The 24,413-nt window shown below is 38.1% G+C and overlaps 1 protein-coding gene across 1 annotated transcript; it reads left to right on the plus strand.

The window, feature by feature from the left end:
- Positions 1-7,116: 7,116 nt before the first annotated feature.
- On the plus strand, positions 7,117-23,715 carry LOC119772324 (leucine-rich repeat-containing protein 52-like). Its single transcript, XM_038268682.1, has 2 exons — positions 7,117-8,209; positions 22,462-23,715. The coding sequence occupies exons 1-2, from the start codon at positions 7,552-7,554 to the stop codon at positions 22,788-22,790; spliced, it is 987 nt and encodes a 328-aa protein (XP_038124610.1). The 5' UTR covers positions 7,117-7,551; the 3' UTR covers positions 22,791-23,715.
- The last annotated feature ends 698 nt before the right edge of the window (positions 23,716-24,413 follow it).

Below are 24,413 nucleotides of genomic sequence, written 5' to 3' on the forward strand. Positions count from 1 at the left end.
AATAAGGAAATTTAGAGAAGCCAATTAACCTTACAGTCATGTTTTTGGACTGAGGGAGGAAGCCGGAGTACCAGGAGAAGACCCACGCATGCACATAGAGAACATGCAAACTCCATGCAGAAAGACCCCGGGCCTGGAATCAAACCCAGAACCTTCTTGCTGTAAGGCAACAGTGCTACCCACTGCATCACCGTGCTAAAAGATTCAAATCTTCTGAATATAACAGTATGTAAAAAAAAAAAGATTAAAACTATCAAAAAACTAAACACTAACTGGATCTTTAACTGCAGATGTTTTGTTTCATTCATCTTATTTTGGCTGATATTGATCGAGTACTAATGTTGCTGTCAGGACTTATGTTACATATTCATATTATGAGTATATTTTTGCCCTTTTAACACAGAAAAGTACCAACCATTGCCTCCCTGTTGTTATAAGTAGACACTCCAGAGCTATAAGTAGATATCAGATTGATTTATGATTTTTTATTTGTTTTTTCACTGCAGTTTGGTGATTTGTTAATTTTCTCTTACATTATTATTATTATTTTTTTTCTTTTACATTTATTTTATTTTTTCAGGATTTTAGGGAGTTGTGGAATTTTTACTCCACATTTCATGCTGTCATACTGGCCTTAGCTTTATAAAGAGATTTGCTGAGAAATTATTTAAACTACAGTAGAAAAAAGTTTTTAAAAAACCACTGCTGTAATTCAACAAAAGAAGCCAATGAAGTTAAAGGTTGCTCCTTTGTTTCCTGTCTTTCTCTACTGGATGTTCTAATTAAAGCACATATACCTAACCATGAAAACAATGGCCAGACACATCTGGATTAATCAGTCCATCGAGCAATGAAATACAGGAAACAAAGGAGCTTCCTTAACTTCGGGAGGTAGTGAAGTTGTGCATAGAGCCCATTGTTATGGATTTAGGAGGGAATCAGCAGTTTATCTGTAGTTCTCTTTCTATCCACAAGGTGGAAGCATTGCTCCTCCTCAGCTACCTTAGAAAAAATCAAAAGATTTGAATTCACCTTTATTAATGTACCTCAAAATGTTATATTGTATTCAGTCTCCATTATTGAAATATGTGACTGCTAGGAAAATATCCTGTTCTTATAAAAAGAAAGAGAGAAAACCTTTAGACAAATTTCATTTCTTTACCCCAATTGATTTTATATATATATATATATATATATATATATATATATATATATAAAAATAAGAAAGCATAGCAGTTATGATCCCCTGAATTTTTTTTTTTTTTTCAGGCCCTGTAGCTTACCTGTCACACTGCATCCAACACAGCTATGGGCCCATATAGAGGGAGATTTATCTTATTACCTAATTTAAGCTAAGTTCTATTTTTTTCTGGCCTTTGAGGTCCTGTTAGTCTGAAATATCTACTGCATAAAGTTTGCAGTTTTACAGAAGTGATACAATCTGTCTGAAATCCTCCTCTGCATGCAGATTGGGCTGTTGTTTCAAGTTAAAAGCTGAGGTCTAGACATCTGATCAAGATCCCTCCTCTGTGCTTTTTTAGATGTTTTGTCTGAACGTCCCACCGACAAGAGACCCCATGGAGGAATTATTTTTGCCCCTTTAGGCATCCAAACACCTCAAGATCTCCCAAATGATCATGTCTCCCTCTTGCACCTCTTACCTCCGCAGCCTGACCTTACTGTAGATTAGAGGAAGAGCATTGAAGACCATAACAATGTTTATCTGATCAGAAGAAATAAATATTTCCTCTCTACTTTGTGTTTCGGTTTGTCGGTTCCCCTATTCTGCAGAGTTCTTTTTTTTTTTTTTTTTCCATTGACATTTTGACCCGGCATTAAGAGGGACCTGTCTGAGCCGGCGTAGCTCTTTTGACGTGTCTAAGTGATGCTTCACAGAGGAAATGGGGTCCAGATGGCCGACAGAATGCAGCCATACCCTCTGTCCTCTGCAAAGGCGAAGTGGGATATGACAGGCCAGGCCTCTAAGGTAATATGTCATTCCTCACAGGTATGTAAACAACCATCAGTGGTGCCATTTATTTTAAATACTAATGCATTGCCTATGACTCCAATCATTTAGGTTTTTATGAATACCAACCATCTATTTATCTTCTTGTATGTCTTTAAATGACAAAAATTTCACAGGAAAAAAAAGTAGACCTCACAGTGGTCCATACATTGAAGTGTGATCATTTATAAACATGAATATGGATGATGAGTTTATGCAATGAGAGGCAAACAAGGCTGCTGAAGCGAGCAGCGAGCAGAAACATCCAAATAATTGTTCTCACTCCCCTCCAAACTCTCCTTTCCTGCTGCCAGAGTGTGATTAAATCTTTTATAGATATATAAAAGAAGCTTAGGGTGTCATGGTTCAACTGGAGCTGAAAATCATCTGGATTTGCCTCTACCAGGTTATGGAAAAACAATTTAGCCTAATCTTCTTTTGTAAAAATAATAACATATATTACAATAATTACAACATACAATAAAGATTCTTTTTTTTTTTTTTACTCAAGATATTTTTTATTGAGTTTTACATAAACAAAAAACAAAGCACAGTTATAAGGTGTTGCAAGGTAGGCTTATAGAAGCCAGTTGAACAAGTTGCTCATACAAAAGTTTGTTAAAGTAAAAGAAATATGGACTTCACAAATAGAGAAAGTAGCATGACAACTACAATAAAACAAGTCAAGTAGTGAAGCACAAAGATATAATACGATAAAACAAACAAAAAAACCCCTTCCCCATCACCCAACCCGTCACTGCCAAAGCTATATCATCACTCCACAACATTCAGGGCCCGCCTAAGATGGAATCAGTGCAGTTTAGCTTGTCTGAGCAATTAAAGAGTTGGAAATGCTTTCAAGAAATGGCCTTACAAATTTTCAAATGTATCAAGAGACTGTTTAAGTGAGTACCTGATCTTTTCGAGTTTTAGACAAGACATATCTTGAAGCTTTTGTGAATGAGATGGTGGGGAGGCATCTTTCCATCTGAGTAAGATTGCACGGCGTGCCAAAAGTAAAGCAAAGGCTATAGAATATTTTCTAGTAGCACTTGAAACAGCTCCGCCCTCAAGGACCCAAAATAGGGCTGCAACTGGATTTGGTTCCAATTTGGTGTTAAATGTGCAAGATAATGTATTAAAGACTGCCTCAATAAAGATACTTAAAGATTCTCGGACCTGGACTTTGAATAGGCCATTACAATTAATTCCTTTTTTTTTCTTTTTTTTTTTTTTTCTGTTTGATGTGATATTTTTATTTTGTTTAATTCTGCACAAGAGGGCAGTGTAGTGCCAAAGGTGCCAGCAGTGGCTGTAGTTGCATTATTTTCAGGCAGGTTTAATTGTAGACAGTGAGACACCAGAGGCCTAAACCACAAAGCGGGATTATTGAGTTAGTGAGACGACTTAAGGTTTAACCCTGACTTCCCGGTACCATGAAGCTGAATTCATTCTAAGCGAAGCTACATTGAGCTCGCTTCATGGTACGGTGTTTGGTGATGCTTTGGTGAGTATGTTTTAGTCATATTTGTATTTTAGTTGGAGGAGTTAAATTCCTTTGATTTAGTATTCTTTATTCATAAGACATTTTGCTTAAGAAAGAATTTAACGATGCATGGTCATGTTTCTAAGTCAAAAGTTACGGTAAACATATATTTCTGCATTTAAACCTTATTGTCGAATGTGACAGATTAAAAATAATTTTTATAATAGTGTTTCCAAACTCCTTTGCAGCCTAAAATTATTGTTTTTTTTTTTCCATTTTATTTACCTGTAATTATTTCCACAATTATTTGCTTAAATGCATTTTCTCTGCATCATATTGATGTCACCTTTTGTTATGTAGCAGGGACGATTATTTCTCCTGCCACAGAAAATGATTTATGTATGAAACCTAAAAAGCTATGTTTTTGTTTTCTTACCAAACCACCTGCTTCAACACTTTTACAATAAAACTTCTTATGATTGTCTTTCAATAATAAAACATTATTAATTCTGGATTAGTGGACTTCCTGATCATTAGTTGTTCCATTGTTTCCAGCAGTTACATACTGTTACTTTACCAACAACAACAAAAAAATATTCACTTCCAACAGTTTTTTTTCCAACTTTTTTTTTTAGTAAGGACCAACATAAAATAACATATTTATATTTGTTCTTCGTGCATGTTTAATAATTTGATTATTCTTTCTTTGTTTTCTTTGTCTTTATGGCCAAACCTCATTTTTCAGAGGTTGTAAAACTTATTTATTTTTTATTTTTTTAAACAACAGCAAAACAGAGAGACTAAAACATCCAGAACGCAACATTTTGCTCCATCAGGATACATCCTCCATGTTATTTTCATGTGTTCAACACTAGATGTCCCCCTGAAGTCAGTGTAAACGCTTGAACAGCTGTGAGGGTTGGTTCAGTCCACATGGAGCTCAAGGATGGGGAATCTGACAGAGATGGTAAATAAAAGAATAGAAAAAGCTACCGACTTCATTTGGTGGATTTCTGTGAATTGGGGGGGTGCAATAAGTGTCGTCTTTGGGTAACTTTGTGGAAGTCGTCAGCAGCACATCTGTCCTCCTCCTTCTCCTGCTGAGTCTGATTCAGCACTTCAACACCTACACACAGAACCAAGAATAGACTCATGACTCCACACTGAGATCACAGTGAGTCAAAAAAAAAAAGAAAAGAAACCTGCCAGTGCCTGAGACCACCCTGTAGCTGACCCTTCTCCTGTCACCTGCTCCAGAGAAATCCTCTCTGCAAATGTTTGCTGAGTTCTACCGAGACTGGGATGTTGTGCAATATGATGAGCACGTTCATAGGAGGTATAGGTTGGATATACGATATGAAGAGGGAACAGCTTTGAGGAATAGAAAAAAAAAAAAAAAGATTTTAATAGAAAATGCAGCTCTGAAAGCTTTCTATTTCAGCTGCTGACCTAAAGGAGCAGTGTGCAGGTCAAACAGGTCTGCTTGGAAATCAGACACTAATGCTGCCTTCATTTCGTATCGTAATTATGTTAAATACCAAAAACCGACATGAAAATTGCACATGAACACATGAAGCACATGAAAGCTGCCAACATTCTATAATACCCGAGTTGCCGAGATGAGAAACTTTGACCTCTCATCTCTATGATGAAAAAATGCATTATTAAACATTCTCTCTTGTTGTGTTTGTAGCCTACACAACGTGACGTGCATTTCTTTTTACAAATATCACCATTTAAACTTGTGTTGGTTTTAATATAATCGTTGATGTTTGATTTTATCAGATGCTAGCAGTCCATCCATCAGGATAGACTGTACATCCCTGCATGTTACATTTTCATATATTCATGTGCATACCCAGTGTTGTGCATGAACGCGTGCAATGAATACATTCATATTTTTAGTGAACGATGAAATGAACGGATCAGTTTTGAACTAATGCACTTGAACGAGAGGGACGTTCACTCTGAGAATAATAACCGTTGATAATGACACTTTTCACTGAATAATGTCAGGTTTTATGGCAAACAGCATTTCAGACCAGCATGTCTACTGCTAGTACTAATCTGCAGGACTCAGACTCATCTTCTGGTATTTATGATACCAGTTTTGCAGAGAGCTTGGAAAACTCGGACAGAAAAACAAACAAACATGTCTTTGTGCCCATTGGGACTTGAAGGCATGGTGGGGGTGCATGCACGAGCCCATTTCTCCTTGTGCAAGCTGTTTAAAAGTTGCTGTTTGCATCGCTCATACAAGCTTACTTTCCCAAAGAACTGTTTTTTAATTTTTCCCCTACTTCAGACTCACCGCCGATAAGTGAAAATGGGGACAAGCATGAAAGTCTTGCGTAAACCACAATAACTTGCGTATAACCACAATAACTCCTGTAAAAACCACTGTGCGGCTATATTATAGTTTTATATCTATTGACTGTGCAATATTCTGTGCAATATACTGACTGTGCAATATATGTGAATATAATAGTCATACCACAACCTCACCGTTGCTCCTTACCTACTACACTTTAATGTAAAAGTCAATCCACCTGTATATAAGCCATCCGGATTGTACATATGACATCTCAAATCTCTGTGCTACTCCCTTTTTTTATTTCTTATTTTTATTTTGTTTTTCATTGTGTGTGATACATGCACACTTGCACGTTAATCCTTATTTATCTTGATATACTGTATATATAGTGTTTATTCTTAATGCATCTTTTTCCTCCTTGTTTGCACCTTAGTTATTTACTATGCCAATATGTGACCAGTGAATTTCTCCGCTGTGAGATCAATAAAGCTCATCAATCAATCAAACATATCACCAGAATGATTGACAATTTGCAGGACCACTTATTTTGATGATCCACCCGGAAAAAGAACACCCCCCACTATACATTTAGCAGACAAGTCCGTACGTCAGCTAAGTCCACTTCAAATTTAAACTAACATATTAAGGGAGTGTTGGCTTAGCGGTTAGAGCAGTGTGCTTGTGCTCTGAGAAGGTTGCAAGTTTGATCCCCACAGCCTCCACTATGGGTTCCACTGCTTCCACACAATGGCAGCCCACTGCTCCTCAAGAGGATGGTTAAATGCAGACAGTGAATTTCCCCATTGTGGGACAATAAAGGGATTTACATTACATTACATTTACAAGTGAAGAGATCAGTTCTGTCTTGAGAAATATCTGCTGCTGAAAGAGGAACATAAGAGATAATTTTTGATCCTTATCTCTTCAGCAGAACCTAAATGTATCTGAATGTTTCTAAAGTTCTGTGTAATTTGGCTAAATAAAGGCTTTACTGCACATCCACCATGACTGCATCGAGTATTTCTCATTAGGAATGAATCCAGGGCGCATTTCAAACAGGATTCCCCTCATTGCATGAGCGAGGTGCTTCATCATTGAGCACCAGTTATTGTTTCATGTTTTTTCTTATGGCTCCAATGCGCATGAATCAAACTAATGGTCATAAAACCAGCATTACTTAACCCGCGTGACTCATGCAGACCCTCAGCTGAAACATTCCAGGTGACCTTTGTCACTAAATGCCAAAAGTGCAAGGATTATCTTCCCACCCATGTGTGAGAGTGGTCTTGCATTCTCTCTGGTGCCCAAACCCCCTCTCACTCGCGCTCCAGCTCTTTCCAAAGCGTGAACCCCCCTCCCCTCCTCTCCAATACCCACCGCAGTTGGATTCAGTTACAGTCAGCGGCTGGATGGCGAAACATGTAGTGGAACAATTGAGCCGCGCATTATGAGAAGCAGCGGTAAGAATCCACGATGCGCGAACAGCTGGACAGATTAGTGAGATGCGAGACAGCAGGAAGGCATCTGGGGGTGAAAGTTGGTGGATGCGCGCTGGATCCCGGAGCGACAGGCAGGATGAAGTGAGGCTCTGCGCGCAGGAGGAGCGTGCCACGGACAGACATCTGGATCCGACCTCGGTGGGAATCGTTTCTGGAACAAACAACTCGGCTCCGGTACATCAATGAGGGATGTGACTGTGTGTGTCTCTGTCCAGACGGGGTTGATGAAGCCCTCTGCGGTGTCATGCTTCTTGCCCCGCAGCCAACAAGCGCGCACCCCTTGCGGCTCGTAGTGTGCTTCCTCCTCCTCTGTGGCGCCGGGGTCCTGGCATCCCCGATCATCACCGCCGGCTGCCCGGACAGGTGCGTCTGTGATGACCAGTTTGTGGTTCAGTGCGCCGGTCAGCACCTGACCACCTTCCCGGTCAACCTGCCGCTGGCGACGCGGCAGCTCATCATCTCCAACAACCGCATCTCGGAGCTGCCGCCTCTGGCGCTCAACTACCTCTCCGACCTGGTTTACCTGGACTGCAGCAACAACACGCTGACGGAGATATCGGAGTCCACCTTTGGGAACCTGCGCAAACTGGCCTACCTGGACCTCTCCTTCAACACCTTGCACCGGATTGAGGACAGGACGTTCGGCCCCTTGGCGAGCCTGGTGATGCTGAGGATGACGGACAACCCCGGGCTCTCCGACATCCATCCGGACGCCTTTCTGGAGAACGAGGCCCTGCAGGTGCTCGACGTGAGCCGAAACAACCTGACTGCGCTCAACATCACCTCTCTGATCGCGCTGCCCACTCTGCGCTCCGTGGGACTCAGCGGGAACCCGTGGAGCTGCCAGTGCGACAACGAGGACCTCTGCCTCTGGGTCCACCTGGAGACCTTCAAGTTCCAAGGTCCTGTCACTTTACTTTATCCTGGTGTCATGTATAGTAATGCAGTCATCAGTAAATACCAAGCTGAAGAGCTTCATTGCTCCAGTTACAGCTAATTTGGATGTCCAGTTACATAATGGACTGGTCTGAAGTCAAACCTATCACGATTTGGTTATGGTTAGTGGACCCAAATGCAGAGGCTGAGAGGCAGGGATTAGTTGCAACTTTTTAATGAATAAATACAGGTAACAGAGGCAGGAATCCAACAATCCAAATTAAAAAATGTAAACAAACCAGAACCATGGAGACATCAGGGGAAAACAATCACGAGGAGCCAGGGTAAGACGAGGTAAGGTGGAGTAAGACAAAGTTAGAGGAGGAACCAGCACCGAGGAACTGCACAAGGAGTGTATTTATGGGAGACTGAAAAAATACAGTACTAATGAGCAGATTGGGAGCAGGTGTGAACAGAGCAGACAGGGAAGTGTCAGGGTTTGGTTGTGGTATGGAGCACCCAAATGCAGAGACAGAGAGGCTGATGTGAATTCTTGTAGTTTTAATCAAAGGAAACAGTTTAACAAGAACAGGTATAAAAAAAAAAATAAATAAATAAAAAAAACAACTAATAATGTAAAACAAACAGTGGCGGCCGGCCCATAGGGGGCGCTGGGGCACCGCCCTCCCTGATAAGAAGAGAGAAACGTAAAATATATTTTTAGAAATTAACTCATAAATGTCAGTTTTACTCTCTAGACTGTGTACCTATAAGCAAAACAAATTATATAAACTACATTTCCCTATCTACTGTCATTAATTTGTGGATTTCCACAGACAGACTCCTACCGTCTCTGTTCTGGGGGCGCTGATCAGACTGACCCACATTTGCAGAGAATCTGTCAATCATGTACTATTGCTAGGTGAATTTAATGGCCAATCAGCGTCTCGGAACTTTATGGTATTGGGGCGCTGAAAATACTGCGCTTTAACAGGCTTCTGAACCCAAGCGCAGGTGCAGACAGTTAGAGGGAAGATGGCGAATGTAACGACCGAGATGCAGCTTCCACCAAATTCGGTGAGATCCTTATTTATCTACCCGTTTGCCAGAAGAATATCCCTGTTGTAGGATATGAACATTTCATGTCATGGTTATTGTGACTGTGACGAATCCACCTCGTCGCTTAAAACAACCTCTCTAACTTTGCGCGCCACACACACATTCCTGTTATACTGTGTTTGTGAGGACCAATACACTCGCGCTGAGCCCAGTAGCTCCATGAACTTAAAACACACAAGCTGTTCCTGGTTACCTGCTGGCATATTGAGGGTGCACACTTAATATTTCAGTGGGGTTAGCCGTGTGTGTGTGTGTGCGGGGGTGGGGGGTGGGGGGTGTACGTGTTTATGCTACGGGGACTTGTCATCTTCAGTCTGGCTGCGTCTTTGCTGGGTTCAAACCCAGTTTGGTGTAATTGAATAAGTCAATGAATCTGTGTAAAATAATTAAGTTGTAAAAATTATTTGTTTTTGTACATCAATTGTTTGTGGAGGTAATATATGGACAAAACTGATTAATCAGAAGAAATCAGAAATAGGAGAGCCTGATGTGAGGGGCTTAAACTATTTAATGAGGGCTGTGGGAAGAAAAGCGGCAATTTTTGTTTTCTGTTTCTTTGTTACATTGCTGGTAACTGGAGGGAGGCTGAGGCCCAGAGTATCTTGTATGTTTAGTTTCTTTTGCACCCTGTTTTGAGTTTTTGAGCTCAATAAATCACCAACACCGGTAACCCGACTGAGACTGGATTCTTGGAGGCCAAAGAACCCCGTCACAGTGACCCAAATCATCACTGTTACTGTTATTATATAGTAAATTAAATCATTACTGTTAAATTGTATGTATTGTCCAATTGTTTATTTGAATTCTTATTCCGGATTAGTTGGAGACATACACTAGGCTATATCAGCCCCACCAAAAATATTTTTCACCAGCCGCCACTGAAAACAAACCAGAACTATGGAGACATCTGGGGAAACCAAACACGAGGAGCGAGGGAGAGACGAGGTAGGCAGACAACAGCATGGGGGAACAGCAATGACAAGGAACCAACATGGGAACTAACAAAAATCTAAAAATTACAACAAAACTGGAATTAAACCAATTAAACTACAAAACAAGAAGCAAAGTAAAGAACAACAGAACCAAGACCATGACAGGAAGGAGCTAGGGAAAAGAAGACCAACACAAGAGGGCAACAAATAAAAACCTTAGAACTCAAATATATCCAGAAAATACAACAAAATAGGAATTAAACAAATAAAACTAGAAAACATGGAGCAAAGTAAAACCTAACAGAACCAATACCGTGACAAAACCAGTCTCCACTGGCTTTTTATTGGTCACACATACACTATGGAACACGGTAATGCTGGCTTGGACTTTAAGTTTAAGTTTCAGACGGTCATTGAAGCTCACCTTTCTCACAGTTGTTTTTTGAAAATGGAGAAAAAGTGTCCAAGAAGTGTATGAGAAGAAAAGAAAGGCCCAGATGAGATATATCCCAGAATGCTTTGCGCTTTCCTCGCAAAGCTTTATGAGATTTGCTGTCACAGCAGCCCGCTGTCGCCATAGGCTGTCGCTACCTGACAGCGGCGACTAATAACAAAGATGGCGCAGGCACGGCTTGGAGGAGTAGGAGGAGTCACGTGGCCGACAGGGGGGAGCAAAAATCTGTCCGAACGGTAAGTTAACTGAGTTCACTATAAAGTTCAGTATATAGCCCTCACTCTATATAGTAATTGAGGGATTTAGGGGTTATGGCAATGTTCACAGACAGTAAGCATGTATGAGCTATGAGAACAGCAACTTTTAAACAGAGCGTGCACGAGGAGAAATGGGCTTGTGCACGCTCATGCACACGTTTATTAGGCGTTCCCTCTTGGGAGCGGGTACAGGGTTGTACATGTGCATTTTTTTTTAAGTGGAGAGGGCGGGTCTCTTAAAAGGTTTGCCAAAATTCTTCACAATACCTTTAAATGAAACAAAACTAACAAGTTTATTTTTAAAATATAAGAAGTAGAAAGTAAAGATAATTGCTAAAAAAAATGTAAGGAAAAAAAAATTAAGATTTGTCTAAAAAACTATTACTCCTGTAAATTATAGATAGCCAAAATGTCTAAGGTAGGCAAGTATTATTTGGTTTCGTGACACCTCTGGCATATAATGATTTTAATGTTTTTTTATTTAGTTAGTGTTTTACATGCTTAATTATTTCAGAATGGCCATTTATTTTACCAAAGTTTCAATCGTTGTTGAATCCAAACTTTGTTTCCAGTTACTAGTTTCACTTCATAGTAAAAGTAGAGCACCCCTAGATGCATCTTACCAGAAGTCATCAAGTTCTGATGTAGAATTTCAAAATTAACTGTAAAACATCCAAATTTTACAGATTTTGGGAGGCTCTAAATTTGAGTTTTAATGCAACTGGTCAAGAATCAAATTAGCTTTAACAACTTTGGACAAAAAAATCAAGATATGTGAAAGTCTACTTTGATGAAAGCATTGATAAGACGTAAAGGACTACTAGAATTCCCATTAGTAATGAAAAAGGCCACAAAAAAACAAAAGAAAAAAATTTAATACCTGGGAAATAGTGATAAAACTATTTTTAAGCTCTTAGAAAAAGATTTCATCTTTATTTTTTTTTGTGTCTGAAAATATGAGGTTGATTAAAAAGCAGAAAATTAAATATGAAAACCAAAAGGAATCTAGTGATTTCTCCAGAATATGTATTCATAAAATATTTTTATAAATGAAGGTACAACCTAATGCCACTAAATTCTCTTTGCATCTTTCATTTTTTTTGACTGAAGATATGAAGTTGATTAAAAACACAAAATGAAATATGAAAACTGAAAGGATTCCAGTGATTTCTCTGGAATATGTATTAATACAATATTTTTTATAAATGAAGGTATTTGTAACCAAAAAGAGACAGAATATGCTGCTAGCCTACATTTTGGACAAAATAAACCCTTTAGGTCTGCTTTTATCAAATTTTTTCTAACTTTCCAATTAAAAATCTGGCTTCATTTGCAAATGTCAGCTTGAAGCGGATTTGGTGGGTAAAAATAGTAAATTCCACAGTTTTCTACAATTAAACCACCACAAATGGGCAATGTTTCTTTAAAAAGGACTGTGCTGTAACCTCACATGAAAATAACCACTCTTGTCATGCACATGCAGAAAGCACGTCGCAGAATTTCTTTCGCCTCACATCACCCAACAACATCTGCAACTCTACCGTCTCTAATGTTTCACACAAGTAAAGACGTGGACAAATAGCCTCCAGAGGGACTGCTGTTGTTTTCATAGTCGCAGCAAATTTCAAGTGCTCGTTATTTAGGTTTTGGTTTAGACATATGACAAAATAAAAATTATAAATCTAAAGAAGACCTGCTAGAAATGTGAGCCCAGATGTAGAATAGCTTTACTGCTAACTAATAGAAAACATCTAGTACACTCTTTCGTTTTTATAATCTGTACTTAATTAGGCATGTTTTATATTAGCAACCATAGAAGCCTGAAGGCTTAACAAGTATTGCATGTTAAGAAGTGCAGCTTCTTAACATGCAATACCTCCTCAAAACGTTTCAAGCCAGATTAGGGTTAAATATTGCACATAAACAACATTTCAAACTCCTGGAACAATGTCAACAGACTTGCAGCCACACCAGGATTATAATGATTACAATGAGTCCATTGGTTTTGTTTTGCAGTTATAGCATCACAAACCCCTCTCAGATTAGAAGTATGATGGTCCGGAAACTATCACAAGAATAAAAGTTTCTAGACCATGAGAGAGCTGTGCATATAATGATGCAAAAACAAGGACTCAAGGACTTTAAGAAAGTATTGTAATGCATATGTTTGCAATGAAGATCAATGGATGTGAATACTTTTGTGAGACACCAAAAACCTTAAAGGGACAGGGTGTAATATTTATTTCCGTCTAGTGGTGCATTAATGAATTACAAATGACAGACTGGCCCTTCGCTGTCAACAAACCTGCTACAGAAGCTGCTGAGGGACATCCTACTCTTTCTGAATAGAGCTCCACTTCTTCATAAATTTTCTCTACCTTGTAGAAGCTACGCCAAGATAGACTTCTGTTTTCTCCTGGGTTTTTAAATTCTTTTTAAATTTTTTTGTTTTGTTTCTCTTGCCTCTCAGTGGACTATGGATAGTCATCCATTGAAACACATCGTAGATGGTAGACTGATCTATGGATGGTTTTGCTTATTTTAAATTCCCTTCCCCATGACAACATGTTTTCAGATTTAGATAAAAGGCTGTCAGTGTGTCACCTTTCAGCTACTGATAAAAAATGTGGTAGTGGATGTAGCAGAAAAGGTGGTCTGGTCCAGACCACTGTTCCTTAGGGTGTAGTGAGTGGTCCTTCCCTCTAGAAGGCATCTGGCTTAGATCCAGACCAGACCACCATTTTCACTACAACCAGCTGCATTATGGCGTCTCCCATTGCTTGCACCGCCCCCTATTTATTTGTAAATTACTGTAAATTCTATGTGATCTACTTAAACTTTTGCAGACTGCGGCTGGGCGATTTACCCATAACTTACATCATAATGCATTTCTTAATTTCGTTTGATAAAATATTATTTTGACATCGACATAAAAGTCTGCCAACAAAGCCCATAACAGACGCTTTGACTTATGGCAGTTGTTTTTATTTTTATTTATAAAAAAAAAACAAAACCTCATAAGACTACATAAAACCCAGAATGTCAGTCAGTGACAAATGCTGTTATAATAGAGTGTAATGTATATAGAAATATATCTGAAATGTCTCTAGAAGTCAGCAATATTGAATGAAATTATATTGCGATATATACTAAGATATATTTTTCGGCTCTATGCAGATTAAAGCAATTCTTGATTTTTGTTAATAATACTAATCAAAAGCCAAATTACACTCTGCTTTTAAAGGTTTTGCGAATTTTGTAAAAGACCCGCCCTCTCCACTTTAAGAAAAAGGGAGATGGGAGAGCATGCCTGAGCCCATTTCTCCTTGTCCATGCTCTGTTTAAAAGTTGCTGTTCTCATAGCTCATAAAAGCTTACTGTGTCCAAACGTCCGCTCTAACCCCTAAATCCCTCAATTACTATATAGAGCGGGGACTATATACTAAACTTTATAGTGAACTCTGTTATCTTACCGTTCAGACAGATGATGACTGCTTTCTGCTCCCCGTTGGTCATATAACTCCTCCTTCACTTCGCGGTGCCTGTGCCATCTTTGTTATTAGTCGCTGCTCTCAGGTGGCGACAGCCTGTGGCGACATTTCCGAGGAGAGCTCTCTGTGCAAAGCATTTTATTATTATTAAAGTTTATTTGATAGGGACAGACACACATTTACATAGACAAACTGAATGAATCAGCAGTCCCATGTTTGTATCATGGTGCAATAGCAACAGCTAATTCGCAGCACTTGTCCCTAGATGGGCTTTTTAAAAAATAACTCTAAAAATTGAAGTGAAATCATTTGAAATAACACAACTTAATATATATACAAACAGAGAGGTGTAAAAAAATAAAATAAAAAATAATAAATAAATAAAAAATAAAAAATGAGTACAGGTCTGTTTTTGACATAACCAGAGTTTTGTTTGATTTTTGAACATACTAAAACTGGTTGCAGACTTTAAGTGAACAGGAAGTGAGTTCCAAGCTGCAGATCCTCTCACAGACAATCCACTTTGAGCAAAAGTGGTTCTTCGAAAGGGGACCTTACAATTTTCATCCAAAGCTGCTCTGGTAGATCTGCTATTGCCCTGCAGTCTCTGTATGCAATCGCTTAATGGTATTGGTGCTAGTCCATTTAAACACTTAAAAATCATTTTTAAAACGTTATAATTTAGGAAATTTGTAAAATCCAAAATGCCAAATTTAGCCAAAATGTGACAATGATGGAATCTAATTGGCTTTAAGGCCCGATTATAAAGACTTGCAATGCTGCAAGACTTGGGATATGTCTGCCTCTTCTGAGGCCTTACTTTTCTTCTCATACGTTCTTGGACACTTTTTCTCTTATGACCCTCGGCCATTTTCAAAGAACCGCTGTGAGAAAGGTGAGCTTCAATGACTGTCTGAAACCGTAGCTCACCACAGATATACGGCTGAAAGTGTGCATGCGCAGAAAAAGATAGCTAACTGGGGACGAGCATGTAGGACAGCCTTAAGTAAACATATCACCAGAATGATTGACAATCAGGAGGACCACTTATTTAGATGATCCACTCTGAAATAAAAAGCAAGAAAACAGGTGAGCCTTTGAAAAATTGGCCAGGATTGCTGGGTTTTAATTGAACCTTTAGACATACTTTGGTCAAACTGGGATTTAATGCATTTTAAATAAGTAATAAACAAGTGTAATAGTTTATTTGAACTTTTTACCATGACTTTGTGTCATCATAGTGTCTAAAAACATTGTATGTAGTAATGCAGATCCTTCTTTCAGACACAAGAGCTTTCCTATAAACAGTAAAATGGGAACCTTCCTTTTATCCTCTGATGACTCAAAGGTGCCAGAGCAGAGCACAGAGCCCAGGCCACTGAGAGATGTTCAAATCACAGAGGGCGAAAACAGATCATAGAAGGGATTCAAGTCACACATTTCTTTTTTGAAAACTCACAATTGTCCAACTTAGCCTGCAGCAGTTTGTTTCTAAAGAACACAAGATGGTAACTATCCAGAAATGACAAATCGATGCATATTTCATTCAGCTTTCGTGATGCAATGCTGCAGGTATGATTAATGAGTCATGAGCTCCCCATCAAATATTGATCCCCTTGTTATATGACTGCCAGCTTGAAAAATGTTTTAGATATTTTAACTTTCTTCCTTTGAGTTGTGAGGCTTTTGGTTTGGTGTGGATGCGCTACAATGTAAAAGGGCAGCTGCTATATTTAGTGGGTCTTAGTGAGCAGGGAGCCGGTCATAATTCTGTCACCATGGCTCTAATGTGATTGCCACGCTCGCTGAACGGCTTCCCCTTCTCTTCCTTCTTCATATAGTTCACCGCGGTTTTGACTTGGGCTTGAGATGTCCTATTTTTCCTGCTGCTCGTCACCCTTTTGTCTCGCCTAATTTGGTTTGTGGCCTCTTCCAGTGACAGCTGCCAGGGAAAGGAGAAGCCAGACATTCAGACATGCACATCCTTTGGCCCTGCATGCACAATCTGTCCATCTTTTTTTTAAGAAGAGAGAAACAGACACAAACTTCTAGCTGCCCTTAAACCACCACTCACACTGAGTTAGAAAGCCAGGCATGTGCTGAGTCTGATTTATGGATTCAGTTTGATGTTAAGATGACTTTCTCTGGTTGATTTTATGAGCTTCAAAGCATCTCAGAAGTCCTCTTATCTGGTGTTTCGATCTCACCTAGCTTAGAACGATGGTTTTCTTCTTATTGTAGGAAATCAGCAACAACAACCCAACAGGAAACAGAGGGAAAGAGAGAGAGAGAGAAAGAAAAAAAGCCTCAGGAAATGAACCAACAGATTCTCCTCTGTCTCGCCTTCCTGGCAACATTAGCACTCTGTCAGTTGTTATATAAGGACAGAGTCTGGAAATAGAGCAGAGTGTGAATAGGGAAGGAGAGAAGGAAAGCCCGCTACTTTGATACCAGTCCCCTTTGGGGGGTAAGGTGCTAAAGACCATAAGGGTTTCCGTCCTTTCAATGAGCCAGGTGTAGAGTTAATGTGGACACATTTGCCAAGTTTGTGAAGAAAGATGAAACTGTGTCGCTCACAGTGTACTACTGCATGTGTACATGATATGCAGAGAGCATAGGCATGTGCATCGGCATGGAAAAAGGCGGAACTCTTAACAGTATACAGTATGGATAGAGAGCAGCAGCTGCCTCGGAGAAGATCAGAGAATCCTTTGATTTTTTTTTAACATGAATCATACAGAAACTCCTCTGCAGATAACGACGGAGATTTAGACTATAAATTTGTTACATTTGAAAATATCTATTTTGAGGTTGAGCTTTCAGGTCATTTTGGTGAGGGTAAAGTGTATTCCAGAGCTTATTAGACTTGAGTCGGTTTAAACTCTTGTTTTAATTCAAAGTGCAAAAACAAATGTTTATTCAGCTACACCATTGCAGATATCTTTTATAGGTATATATATTTTTACTTTGGGTTCACTTGGAATTACGTTGAGGAACAACGTAATTCTTGCTGCTGCACCAGCAAGTGGGGATAATATTAACTATAATCACATCAAAATGAAAAGAAAATCATGAGAAAGACGCTGAATTTCATCTGCAAGTTTTTTTTTGCATACAAACTGTGCCATGTAGGACAGATTAAATGTTACCTAAATAGAGATAACCGTTTAAACCAAAGTATTAGTAAGTAGTTTTCCTTACTTACTGTTGATGCAAGTAGCGTCCATCTTGAATCCTGAATTTGCATTTGGTTCTCTTCACTTTTTCAACACTTATTTCTGATATGCAGGAGCCTTACAGTTAAAAATGTCCAACTCAGTGGTTGGATATTTACGGAAGCGTATTGCATTCACCAATGCAAAAAAAATATCAGACAGCTTATCTTATAATTAGGAGATCAATATCTAATTATGGTAAGATATTATTTCATACTTATGAGATCTTTTCTCATAATTTACGAGATAATATTTCATAATTATGAGATACTGATATCGTAATTATGAGATCTTATCTTGTAATTATGAAAAGATCTTATGATTATGAGATGCTGTCTTTAAATTTGGTTATGATTACTTGAGCCAGTAATAAAGCATCTCTCAGAAAATTGGTCTTCAAGATTAATTCATCAACAGCTCCATTAATACAGATTCCTTATGGTTTTAGTTTTTCATATGAATCGACATGCCTTATAAAGTTGTGACCTGGTTGTTTTAAACGATTCTGAAGCGTCAGCTGTACTCTTTGCGGATCTAGGATTTTGAGAAGGTACCGGTGGACAGTTCCTAGGGACACCTCCAAACCAGCTGGAATAGATTTCAGATGCATTCATTTATAACCATAAAAGCATCCTGTGCTGGTTTAAATGCTTCTGCAAGAACATTGTGATTTCCAGTAAGTCAGAGTGAGCTTTTTCGCCTAAACAGTTCTAAGGACTTACTGCACAATGCTGACATACTAAAACTTATTCCACCCACATTGAGGAAACTCTGTATTTCCCATTGTTGCATACCTAAAAGGAAATAAAAGCATTTTAAATCCGACAATCATGTTTCATGTTGCGTAGCTCAGCAATGACTGTCCGTCCTGATCTCCTAAATATGACATGTTATCTCATAATTATGACATCCTATCTTGTAATTATGAGACAAGATCTCATAATACTGAGATCAGGATCTCATAATTACAAGATTGGTATCTCGTAATTATGAGACAAGCTGTCAGATTTTTTTTCTTTGGTGAATGCAATACACTTTCGTAGATATTCTTACTTCTGAGTGAAACTGGAATGCAGCTTATCTAGATCTGTGCTATGCTAAATATTCATCTAGATCCTCTCTGATACTGTTTAGCATTTCCCGTCTATGTAATTAAGTTTTTCAAGTCTAACTTTAATTTTTTGTTGATGGTTTGGGTCATTATTCTGCTGCATATGGGTACACATAAGGATTGATCGGAGCCGTATTAATCTTCAACCGCTTGCTCTCACAGGACATGGAGGGGATGCTCCTCAGGTAGCAGAACTCCATAGGGTTACACAGAGATGCATGAATCTAGCAAAATACCAGTTTGTGTGCAAACTAATAGCATTATAACATAGTTAGGATTTTTTGACTAAAGGTAATGTACCAGTTTGGGAATAATGAAAGAAGCTTAATAACGGGTTGAAGCAAAGTATTCCTGTTTTACAAGCAGAAATAGAAAAAGGAAGTAAAATTAATAGTCTTTTAATTAAAGAATAGTAATAAGCTGCTTATGTAGGCTGCTTTGTACAAAATGCAAATAATTAGTTGCAGTCTGTTTTACATTATCCCGAAAGTTTTGGGGATTTTTTTTGCATCCAAAGGCTTAAAGCAGCAGATCTTCATTTAAGTCCCAAACATCTTCTTTTCCCCTACATGAAACTGTGTAACTTGAAGGTGTGGGTACAAAAATTAGGCTCTAGGAGACTGTTCCCGCTGTGGAGAATTTCATAGCTTTTGATCAATAACAACAAAAGCCTTGGAAATATAACAAAAAGCCAAATACCAGCAGTGGAAATAAGCAGCACTGAGTCATGTTTTGGTTTTTGATTCTTCTACAACAAAGTCATTAATAAACGGCTTTTCGATTAGCTGGTATAAACCATCATACAGTATCTATCATGATGTGTATTTCATTTGGTCTGAGACACCTTTGGATTTAATGTATTTTTATCCAGTTTACGTGAAAAAAGGAAAAAGTTAAGTTTAGTCCGGATTTATGAATTTCTCCGGGTCTTAGTTGGGGTCCAGCTAATACCTGGTGATGAGAAACATTGTTAACAGCGTTCTCAGGCAGACACAAAAACCCCAAGTCACTCTGTAATCCTGTGTGGGGAAAAGGAGTTTGCATAATTCATCTTTTTTTTTTTTTTGTGAGAATTTTGTGCCGCATTAACTTAAGACTGGAGAACACAGAAAGCCCCTAAAGCTCTGCTGTGTTCTGATAAAGAAAGCAGAATTTTAATGCTTGTGAAGATAACTGCACTTTTTTTGTGGATAATATGAACACAGTTTGCAGGTATTTTCTCACTCAAAGATTATTTTAGATTTATATGCTAATTAATCTTTGTTTTTCTGTGTCTAGAGCACAGAGTTGTTTTGATTGTTGTGATGATAAAACCATTGGCCACGCTAACAACAACATGACTTTTAAATGGAAATTTGCTCAAAGAACTAGTTTTATTCAATGTGGACAAATTCATTTATTCAGCATAACTGTTTCAGTATAAAATATCCTAGGCAACAAATTAAGAGCAGAACCAATTCAGCAAACTATGTGTACAGTGAAGCTCCTCATATATACACATATATGAGGAGAAGAAATTGTTTACTACTTGTTTTAAACAGAGTGGACCCCCTTTTTGCATGCTTTGCAATAGAAAATGGCATCGTATTGCATGATGCTGATAACAATTAAAATAGGTTGGGTCCTGGTTAGCTGCTTGTAACTCTGCAGAAATTTGAGGGGAATCGCATGAGTCTCTCAAACTTTGAGGAAAATACAAAAACAAGCCTCTGACTTATAGGGCATGTAAAGCAGGTAGACAGACTTAAAAAAAAACAGTGATCTTCTTTGAGCTTGTAAGAGCAGAAATAGCAGATTTTACATTTATTTTTTCATGCTTGGGAAATTTCCATTACATACTGTCCTGTGAATACTTGATCTCACCAGCCCATTGGTCCTTAAGGAACCCGCTACACAGCCCGTATGACAGAAACATTAAAGGATGTAAACGCTGTGTTTTGGCCTTTACCTGGTCGTGAATGACATTTATGAAATTTGTCTAACTGGTTTTGGACCCCCCGTTGCTACTTGAAATGAAGCGTATTGCAATCACCCAAAAACATAAAAAATCAGAAAGCTTATCTCATAATGACAAGATCAGTGTCAGTATATTTTCTCGTAATTATGAGATCTTTTCTCATAATTTACGATATAAGATCTTATAATTACGAGATCATATTACATAATTGACATGAAAAAAGCTTTTTAAAAATCTTCCTGCCAATAATCCTGGACCTTTTTTTCCTTCTTCTCCTGGTTCCTGGTGTCATCTTCAATGACAGATAAGCTGAACGTTCATCTGGACTGAATTATATTTTTCTCCTACCAGGTTGAGTCCTTTGTGGTCATATCTAATTTACCTCAGGTCTCCTGTTTTATGTTCACCCTCTCTTTAAAAGGTTAGTTTTCATGCAAATACAATGTTAATCAAGTATTATATTTTCTACCAACCCCAGCCTCTTCTTCTGACATCCCTTTAAAGGAAATGACATGCCCGGGCAGAATTATCTTCTTCTTCAGCACAGAGAAAACATTTATTAACATAAAAATATTTTTTTATGACCTGAGTGATGTGGGAGGTTGATACACTGACAACAAATCAGTTATGTGTTGAGGTGCTGATCCATTCCGTGACTTATAGACTAACAGAAGAATTAGTAAATGCAATTTTAGTAAATTAATACTTTTATTCTGCACCAGTCTTGATGTACTGTGGATGTGTTTTTTTTATTTATAAATTATAAACATTATCTACTGAAGGTTTGAGTGTATCAAAGCATTACCAGGCAAAAATATATCTGATCAGTGGCATTGTTGCAATTACAGAAAAGTGTATAAGTAGTCAAATAAAAAAAGGGACATATGCTATATTGAATAAAGCCAGATTTAATCTGCTGTATAAATTAATTACTGACTTGAAGTGAGTCACAAATAAAAACCCATGAAAAAACTCTTCGTTGATTTACCAAATAAATCAATGAAGCAAGACCAGATTTTCATAAAGGCTTCACTACTGAATCTACAAACATATTCATACATGTATGTTGTCTAAATTGGTTATGGTTCTGCATAATAGGTAGGGTGAATGGGTTGAGAAGTGTTTCTTATTCGCTAATTTTATAGAATACTATTTGCAATAACACTAAATTTTCTCCTTTTCCACATAAAGCATAAGAGCATAACAGCATGAATTTTTTTATGTTCTCTTTAATTTTTATTTTAGTATTTTGAATTATTACTGTAATTTTGTTGTCAGTTTAACGTTAATATAGTAACAACTGAAATATCATGGATCATATCACCAGATTGAGGTGGCCGTAGGAGGACACTGACGTGGCCACCCCTTTAGCACCCCTTTAGCACCGCCCCTGATTTTGAATCCACAATTACTCAACAATTACTCAGCCATTTGACCAAATATATTTTTAATCTTAATTTAGTATTTTCTTGGAGTGCTACTTTCTACTTTTACTCCAGTAAAATCTTTGAGTGCTCTACCCACAGAGTGTTATAAATGAATATCTGTTGCCTTCAAATGGTATAATTTCAGGGCAGATTACATGCTTTTGCGTGCCATTTGAAGGAGTGGACTGAAAAAAAAAAAAGTGTTGCCATGTTGTTGACTGTTTTCCAGGCTTTTTATCACCTGAGTTGGTTGGATTGCATTTTCCTAAGATTGATCATCATCACTCCTTTTCTGTTTGTGTCTCTGTTTGACAGATGAGGGCCAGACGGTATGTGGATCACCTGCTGACATGCAAGGTCGCCGTCTGAGTGAGGTGGGCATTCAGCTCCGGACGTTATGTCACCAGTCGCTGGACTCTTTGGACTACCTTTTTTTCGTCGTCATTGGCTTTGTGATCTTCGCCGCCGGGACTGTGTCGGCGTGGTTGATGGGTGTCGTCATGGTGCTTTACGAGCGTTACATCAAGAAAAAAGACGACCAGCTGGAACTGGAGAATGAGGAAGAAGGTATTGAGATGGATAATGCATCAAGAGGCAGAACAGACCGGGGAAACAGGAGTTTAAAAACTTCACATACTGTTTAAAAGAATTAATCCCATTTTGTCTGCCATGGATTCCTAGAGTGCCTCCTGTACACCTTAACTGCTGTCTGTTAAATGTAATCTAAATTCAATGTGAAGTCTTTTTAATAAGGTCTGCTCGCAAACAAAAACCAAACTTTACAGAAATATTAGGAATGTCTTTCTAATATTTTCTAGTTGGCTTTTAGGGGACGATATTGATTTTTATAAACTTTATGATTGCTGGGTGGATACATAAATCATATATGCAAACATTCAAATCTATTCTGTGTCTGAGTTGGACAGAAAAACTGTCTGCATTGGTAAAACTGCTATAAATTCTGTAAAGCTTTTCTTAAAGGCACCCACATTCATTTCATTTTACTATGCTTTATTTTCCTGCATATCGTGTTCTAAACTAGGTGGACATTGTTTTATACTGTTACATGTTTTAGCATCTCTAGTGAAAAACTATTTATTAAAAAACTAATAAATCTCCTACTTTTCAAAGGCTCTGCTTTGATTACACTGAATAGCAGCTGTTTAAAGGGATAGTTTAAGGTATGTGAAGCGAGATTGGGCTAAAGTATCAGCTGTAGATATGTTATCTGCTGTATATTACTCTCTTGCCAGCTTCTTTTAATTCAAATCCAGATCTTTTGGTCTTGGAGGCTAATCCTAACTAGTCAGAAAGAGCCCAAACCAGTGGTCTGCATCTTTTGGGTTCAAACTAACTCTTGAAAACTTTGACAATTAGTTCAAAATTTGCTAAAAGTTGTTTATTGCTAAGGATTTTCTTCAAAATTTACTAATAACAAATGCAGATAATTCAGTTTCCATTTTTTCTTCATGATATAACTAATTAAGAATTCCCAACAGAATGACCTAACAGTTAACTCCTTAATTTCCTGTAATATTGTTAATGTATTTTTGTAGTCATCACATTGTAAATGTTTTTTTTTTCTTTTCATTTTTTAATATATTAACAAACCATACAAGAAATTAATTTATTCAATTCCACCTAAGTTTAGTTTTTCTTGTAAAGGTAAATAGTCATGTTATATGCCTCTACCAAAAAGTAAAGATACTGAAAAAATACTATAAGCAGCAATCCGAATAATATTTTTATTGTCCTTTATTGAGCCTAAATAGCACCTCAGCACAGGGCTTGATGAGTGACATAAAAAGACGTGGCACCATCTACTGGCAGTACAGCAGAACTACATGAAAGCCAGATGGTGGTGATTGACAATACTGCTAAAAAAGTACTGACTGTGCTGTGACACCTTGTGGAAAAACAGCAGCCTGGAGGAACATACACAGAACGGGTATATCTACTAACAAAATGAGCAAAAACAATGCTTTAAAGACAAAAATGACAAATTCTACCAGAAGGACACCTTCATTTCACCAAAACACATTGTATGCAACCAGAATAAAGGGCAGCGTATACTCCCGCAGTGACCTCGTCACACGTATGACGCAAATATCTTTGATTTATACCTAATTTTGAAGTGTGGTCTGCGCTGTGTTATTCCACGCCCCAACACAAGAAGGGCAATCACAAACTAGCTGTGGGTCCAGATTCAGCCTAGGGAGGAGGAAGTGGCAAAACGCAAGGGGCAAGTTTGTGCGACAATGGAGGGA

This window comes from Cyprinodon tularosa, unplaced genomic scaffold (genome assembly GCF_016077235.1).
Source record: "Cyprinodon tularosa strain WSP-4 unplaced genomic scaffold, ASM1607723v1 ctg709, whole genome shotgun sequence".
Taxonomy (NCBI): Eukaryota; Metazoa; Chordata; class Actinopteri; order Cyprinodontiformes; family Cyprinodontidae; genus Cyprinodon; species Cyprinodon tularosa.

Bases quoted from the DNA above. Each gene is read 5' to 3' on its own strand.
- LOC119772324 (XM_038268682.1), top strand. From the start codon at position 7,552: ATGCTTCTTGCCCCGCAGCCAACAAGCGCGCACCCCTTGCGGCTCGTA. The intron at 8,210-22,461 runs GTCCTGTCACTT...TCTGTTTGACAG, and splicing joins GGAGACCTTCAAGTTCCAAG to ATGAGGGCCAGACGGTATGT.